Below are 6,654 nucleotides of genomic sequence, written 5' to 3' on the forward strand. Positions count from 1 at the left end.
CTCTCTCTCTCCCTCTCTCCCCCTCTCTCTCTCCCCCTCTCTCTCTCCCTCTCTCCCTCTCCCTCTCTTTCTCTCCCTCTCTTCATGAATTGCCCTGACCTTCTCCCAACTCACATCTGTGCGTTTTCCAACTCCAGTGAGCAGGAGGCCCTGATCGCCAATGGCCAGCCCATGGTGGCCGTGCAGTTCCGCAGTCTCTTTTTGCAGCTGTGGGCCCTGTTCCCCGGGTTCTCCAAGCTCCCAAGCGATTTGGAGCACTTCCGCAACATCGCCCGCGATGTGGGCACCTTGATCCAGACGGAGGATGACCTGCTGATTGATGCGTGCCACGGGCTGCAGGCCCTGGTGTCTTCTGGCCTGGGTGCGTCGGAGGAGCGGGCGGCTCATGTCCGCGCGGTGCTCGGCCCCTTCGCCAAGAACTACATGCCGCTGCTCTTCAACCGGATTATGGGCGCGGCGTCGCAGTTCCAGGACCCGCTGGTTGGGACCATTCGCGAGTACTCGCGCCTGACGGATCCCGAGGTACATGCAAGCACATGCGCACGCCGGCGCCGCGCACGCGCGTGTGCCCCCCCCCCCCTCCCCCCCTCCCCGGACTGGGCATTTTGCTTGTCCCCTCCCCTCTCCCCCGTCGGGCTTTTATCTTTTTATTTTTATTTTTTTTCACCAACCAGCCGTATGCGCTGGAATGTCCCCCTCTCGTGTCTCTCACCTTCTTCCCCTCCCTCCTCCCCCTCCCCTCGGCGTTAGCTTCTTGACTCCTTCGTTAGCCGGTGCATTGCTCGCCTGACCAGCGCCGAGTCCGACGACAACACTCGGGACATGATGCTCACCCTGTCGATCGCCATGTCCCCTTCGATGAACCTCGAGTCTAAGGCTCGCATTTTCCAGGCACTGCCGACCTTCCTGGCGTGCGAGGATGCCATGCTTCAGAAGCGCGCCTACCGGTGCCTGCTCACCGTGTCCGATAATGTCGGGCATATGGTCATCAGTTCGGCGCAGGCCTCGGCCGTGCTCGGGTCCCTTCTGACCCTGGAGTCGGTCAGTGCCGGTGCCAAGCGCGACCGTCTGCGCTGCATGCTGGCTCTGCTTACGCGCATGGATGATCCGGCCTTCCTGGCGGCCGTGCCGTCTGTCATGCCGGAGGCCATCCTCGGCTGCAAGGAGGTCAACGAGAAGACCCGCCGCACGTCCTACGACCTGCTGACCGATGTCGGCAAGCGCATGGCTCAGCTCGGCTCGACCCCCCTGTGCCTGGAGAACCCGGATGCCAGCCTGAATGGCTTCTTCAAGATGACGATTGCCGGCCTGGCGGCCAACAGCCCGCACATGATCAGTGCCACGGTTTATGCCCTGTCGACCCTGGTCTTCCAGTTCTGTGGTACGTGTGGCCGGCTGTTTGTCTGGGTTTCGTCTTCCCATTGATCTTTTCTCCCTCCTCCCCTTTCTTCTTCCTCCTCTTCTTCCTGTTGATGCCGCGATCCCTTCTCCACTGCTCACATTGGCCCCCCCCCCCCCCGACGCCGTGTCGCATTTCCATGCACTCACCTTCTCCTCTTCCCGTCCCTTGCTCCATGGTGACAGATCAAATGGAGCTCAGCACCTTGTCGGTTGTCATCGACACCATCCTGCTGATCCTCAAGTCCAAGACCAAGGAGAATGTCAAGGCCGCCATCGGCTTTGTCAAGGTGATGGCCGTGCGGGTGCCGGCCGAGCGCCTGGGTGCCCACCTGCCGGGCATCGTCGAGGGCCTGCTGGTGTGGGCCGATGAGCACTCGCATCACTTTAAGATTCGCGTGCGGGAGATCATCGAGCGCCTGGTGCGGAAGTTTGGTTACCAGATTATCGGCAACCTCATCCCGGCCGAGCACCAGAAGCTGCTGGACTACATCCGGAAGTATCGTGTTCGGGAGTCGGTCTTCGGCGAGGGCAACACCGCCGAGGACAATGAGGAGACCATGGCCTTCGACTCGTCGCTGTCCATCGGCGGCCGGTCGGCCCGGCGCCTGGCCTCCACCTCGACCCTGGGTCGGAAGCGCGGCCGCGGCGAGGAGGAGGATACCCTCGAGGGGCTGGAGGATCTGGCCATCGAGACCGACAGCGAGGATGAGGCGGTGTCCGTGCACACCACCCGCACGGCCCGGTCCATGGCCCGGTCGCTTAAGTCCACTCAGTCCGCCAAGACCACCAAGACCACGGCCACCAACAAGACCTCCAAGTCGGTGGCCATGTCGGTGTCCGGCAAGTCGGTGTCCGGCAAGTCGGTGTCCGGCAAGTCGGTGTCCGGCAAGTCGGTGTCCGGCAAGTCGATGGCTGCTACCACCCGGTCCTCGGGGGCCCTGTCCACCATGAGCAAGTCTGTGCGTGGCAAGCGCGCGCCGCAGCCCACCCCCCTGCAGCGGGCCATGGAGGATGCCTCCAAGTACAAGTCCAAGCGTGGCTTCGGTGATGTCAAGATTGCCGACCAGCCCGACCCGTATGCCTACCTGCCGCTGAACCCCATGGCCCTGTCCAAGCGCCGTGGTACCAAGCACAATGTCGAGATGCAGGATGCCCTGAGCGTCGCGCTCAAGAGCAACCCCCGCGGTGCCAAGGCTCGTGCCCTGCAGCCGGAGCGCAAGCGTCGCCGCAAGTGAGCTGCATGGCGTGCGTGCGTGCGTGCGTGCGTGCGTGCGTGCGTGCGTGCATGCGTGCGTGTGTTTGCACCTGTGCTTGAGCGTGCCTGGCTACATTCGGAGGGAAGGAAAGAGGGGGGACATCCGTGGGAACATCCCCTCTCTCCCCCTGGGGAGCGGCGTGTTTGTCCTATTGTCGCTGGCTTCACTGCGTGCAAATGTGTCCTCGCTTTTTGCCCTTCCCATTTCCCTTTGTCGTCGGCGCGGGAGCCGGCCTCTCCCCTCTCCCTCCCTTTTCCTTCTCTCTTTCTCTCTCCCTCTCTCTCCTTCCACATACCCTCACCTGTGGGGGCTATGTGGCTCAAATAGATTAATAAAAGCCGCGAGACCCCCCCCCCCCCCTGAAAGCACAACGAGGGAGAGGACAAGCCGCAGATCAACAGAGGCATCTATGGAAGAAGGGGGGCAGGACACTCTTACTTTCTCATGCGATCGAGAAAGCTGTTGGTGAGGACGACTGGGCTCCTCCTGGGGTCAAGCTCCGGTAGGGGGGAGCCGGATCCAAAGTCCATCGAAGCGGGCCACTTGTTCCTGATCCGCAAGGATTTCCTTGCGCTCACGCAGAGCCGGCTTGAGAGCCTTATCGGCGAAGAGCTGGAACTGGTCATTGACATGACCTTCAGCGTGTGTGTGTGTGTGTGTGTGTGTGTGTGTGTGTGTGTGTGTGTGTGGCCACACGCATGTAGCAAAGTATCTGTGTTAGTTTTGATGGGCAAATGACGCGACAAGCGGCCGAGAGGGGTGGGTCAGGAGGAAAGGCAAGTATTGCCAGCAGCCATCGTACCATAGACTCGTGCACCGCGAGAACCCGGCGTAGCATTGCCATACGGCATACAGGTAGCGGCGATCGGCCGGGACCGGATAAAGCCATCGGCGTCCACTTCCCGGTTGTCGGCCATATAAGCCAGGAGACCGGTGTACGAGTCACCACCATATGGCCCGATGTCGGCCTCCTTCCACCAGAGGCTTCGGAAAGTGTCGAAGGTGCCGTGCGCCGGAAGGACCAAGCGCTGATCCTCGTCCTCGGGCGGGGCCGTGTGCTGGTAGGCATAGAACTTGTGCATGTCACCCCAGGAGGCATCCAGGGGGTGCCCGGCGGCGGCCACGGCATCGGCCGCGCGCAGGACCGATTCCACCGCTGCCGTCAGGTCGGAGAGAGTGTGCGGCGTGTTGAGCGGATCCTCCGCCAGCCAGGGCACCAAAAAGTACACCCCACGCTGCTTGCGCAGGTACATCTCAAACAGGAAGGACCCAGGCGATACGGCATCGTATGTCCGATCCCAGGAGGTCCAGATGGCATGGATCTCGGCCAGACGGGGATCGGCCTGCGAGCCGCGATTGGCCAGCTCCTGGCCAATGGCCTCCAGGAGCTCGTCCAAATAGTGCAATGCCGCCTCCTTCAACGTCGAGTGCTTGTGCCGGACCATGGTGTCAAAGTCAAAGCGGTCCTCCATGTGGAGCAGGCGAACCGACACTTGGGGGCTAAGCACACATGCCAGGTCAGAAAGGAAGCCCCGGAGCCGGAATGTACCTGCACACATGGGCGCAAGGGTCTTCTTGATGTGCCACGAGGGCGTTTGGTGTTGTGTGTTCGCGTCGGGCCCATGCGTGTGTATGGATGCATGTATGTACGTGTGTGCGAGCAGGAAGCACGCACCGGAAACTCATGTAAGGCTTCATGCTCACGTAAGCCGGGAAGTTGGCAGGATCCAGGGTCGGGAGAAAGAGCGGGAAGGTCGCGGTCCAGGGAGACTCATTGGCGTTGTGGACCCAACCAGAGGCAGGGTCTTGGATGTGCGGCAGCTCGGAGAGCGGGTGAAGCTCGGTCCAGAAGGTGCGACTGGTGTTACCCGGCACGGCCATATTCCAGTAGTTGTAGTCACCAAAGGAACGGACGGGCACGAAGCCGTTGAATTGGTTGAGAATCGACCCATCGGCCGAAGCCGCCACAACTGTGAGGGAAGCCAGCTGGGTGGTGTACAAGCCAAGGGGAAGGAGGGAGGAGAAGACGGAGGAATGTCAGAGGGTATGCCACGGGTCAGGAGGTTCTCGAAGTGACAGGGCGAAGAAGGAGGCAAGAGGTAAAAGCGCACCTGGAGTTGGTCAATGGCCGCACGGAACTGAGCCATGCTGCGCGCTCGACCCATGTCCCACCATTGCTTGATATAGCCGGCACGATCGGCACCAGCACGGCGCTATGTTGCCAGAGGCAGGAAGGCATCCGGGAGTCGGTCAGGAGATGGCGGACAAAGCGAACGGCGGAAAAAAAAGAACACAGCAAGGGACCAGCGTACCAGGACGGCCACCTTATTGTGCTTGCGATTGACCACATGGCCGTGGATGGTCTTCTCCACAACCACGGTGTGGGCCTCGTAAGATCTAAATGTGTGTGTGTGTGTGTGTGTGTGTGTGTGTGTGTGTGTGTGTGTGTGTGTGTGTGTGTGTGTGTGTGCGCGTGTGTGGGTATGGGTATGGGTGGATGAGAGCGAGAAAGAGAAAGCAGGAGAGGGAAAATGAGAGGGAGAAGGTCATGGTGACCAGGAAAAGGGCCCAGAGAGCTGGGAAAAAGGCCCGTAGAGGGGGCCAATGTCGCACCCGTCATCCAGCAAGACCTTGAAGGGAAACTCCTCCACTTGCATTTGCATTTCCACACCATCAAAGAGGTATGTGGAGTTGTCGTGCGACAGTTCCACCTCATATACGGTCCAGGGGGTGATGATGTTTACGGTGTGCGTCCTGAATGGGACAGGGCACGCGGGTTAGCTTGCGCATATGGCTGGGCGTGGCCCACATGGGCTGCCAAGTTTGACGGCGAGACGGGGGGCGCACCAGCCGACATAATCGTTGAAGGCAATCTGCAAGTTGGGCCAGGACAGGATGCCCGCGCCATAAAGCTGGGAACAGGGGAAAATGAGCGCGGCAGAAAGGATACAGAGTGAGCGAGACGCCTCAGCGGGCAAGGTAATCCATGGTGGCCTTTGGTCGACGCACATTGACATTTTCCGACTCGATGACAAAGTGCGCCTCGTACCAGCGGAAAATGCTGACGAAGGGCAAATGCGGATTCTGGTTGAGTAGAGTGATGACGTCCGGGGCCACCTTCGGGCCATTCATGGCCCAGCTGCTGGGATGTCAATGAAAGCAACCTCGAGCCGGCCAGGTCTACAGGGAACACCGATTCAGGAACACCCGTCGGGGAAAGGCAAGGAGGCGTGGCGGTGGCGGAGGAGGAGAGGGAGGAGCGGGCACGTACGCATTCGAGCCGAAGTGCTCCCAGTGCTCCTCGGGGATTTGCCGGATGTCATGCAGGTAGTCGACGTAGGCCGAGTAGTGGCGAGTGGGCGTCTCATTAGCCATGCTGGGCAGGGGGCGGAGGAGGAGGGGAAAGCATGTGAGAGAGGGCATGGGAGGGGGCATGGGGGGAGGAAGGTGGTTTCCGGGGGCGGAAAATTGTGCGATAGCGGCACGGCGATCACACGGCAGCGCACCGGAAGTAGTCTGGCTCCTCAGAGGCCCCGTCAGCCGAGGGGGACCACCACTGGGCCTTCTCATTGCCGCTCCAGTAGGCATAGAAGTAGTGAATGCGCACGGTGCTCTTCATGATGTCGAGCGCCGAAACCGGCATGACCAATGTCGTGTTGAAGGGGGCCGTGAGCAGGTCGTCCGGGAACTGGCCAAAGTAGTGGTTGAAGCCAGCCGCAAAGTACTCCAGCTGCTGCACTGTTTCCGGGTGCTGCTTGGCAAATAGATCCTCCGCCACGTTGGGGATGTCATTGGCCCACACAAGTGCGTCAGATTCCTGATCCGAGAGGAGAGAGCGAGTCAGAGCTTGAAGAGGACACAGGGCCGAAATGGATGTCCATATGTGCATGCATGCATGTATGTATGTGTGTGTGTGTGTGTGTGTGTGTGTGTGTGTGTGTGTGTGTGTGTGTGTGTGTGTGTGTGTGTGTGTGTGTGTGTGTGTGTGTGTGTGTGT

The 6,654-nt window shown here is 60.5% G+C and overlaps 2 protein-coding genes across 2 annotated transcripts in view; one reads left to right on the forward strand and one right to left on the reverse strand.

Annotated features, from left to right (window-relative positions):
• H696_00732 (hypothetical protein) overlaps window positions 1–2,667 on the forward strand; it is a 4,569-nt gene extending 1,902 nt beyond the window's left edge. The window contains exons 3-5 of the mRNA XM_009494615.1: window positions 138–522; window positions 751–1,381; window positions 1,585–2,667. Of these exons, the coding sequence (XP_009492890.1) occupies window positions 138–522; window positions 751–1,381; window positions 1,585–2,636 (2,068 nt within the window). The 3' untranslated portion in view covers window positions 2,637–2,667. The remainder of the gene's footprint in view (window positions 1–137; window positions 523–750; window positions 1,382–1,584) is intronic.
• Window positions 2,668–3,001: 334 nt separating this feature from the next.
• The window catches only part of H696_00733 (hypothetical protein), a 4,439-nt gene continuing 786 nt past the window's right edge, over window positions 3,002–6,654 (reverse strand). Inside the window, exons 3-12 of the mRNA XM_009494616.1 lie at window positions 6,164–6,474; window positions 5,929–6,033; window positions 5,667–5,796; window positions 5,505–5,569; window positions 5,271–5,411; window positions 4,970–5,054; window positions 4,769–4,870; window positions 4,333–4,643; window positions 3,460–4,157; window positions 3,002–3,292 (exon numbers count right to left, since the gene is read on the reverse strand). Of these exons, the coding sequence (XP_009492891.1) occupies window positions 3,150–3,292; window positions 3,460–4,157; window positions 4,333–4,643; window positions 4,769–4,870; window positions 4,970–5,054; window positions 5,271–5,411; window positions 5,505–5,569; window positions 5,667–5,796; window positions 5,929–6,033; window positions 6,164–6,474 (2,091 nt within the window). The 3' untranslated portion in view covers window positions 3,002–3,149. The remainder of the gene's footprint in view (window positions 3,293–3,459; window positions 4,158–4,332; window positions 4,644–4,768; window positions 4,871–4,969; window positions 5,055–5,270; window positions 5,412–5,504; window positions 5,570–5,666; window positions 5,797–5,928; window positions 6,034–6,163; window positions 6,475–6,654) is intronic.

The sequence above is a fragment of the Fonticula alba genome, assembly GCF_000388065.1.
Source record: "Fonticula alba strain ATCC 38817 unplaced genomic scaffold supercont2.1, whole genome shotgun sequence".
Classification (NCBI taxonomy): domain Eukaryota; order Rotosphaerida; family Fonticulaceae; genus Fonticula; species Fonticula alba.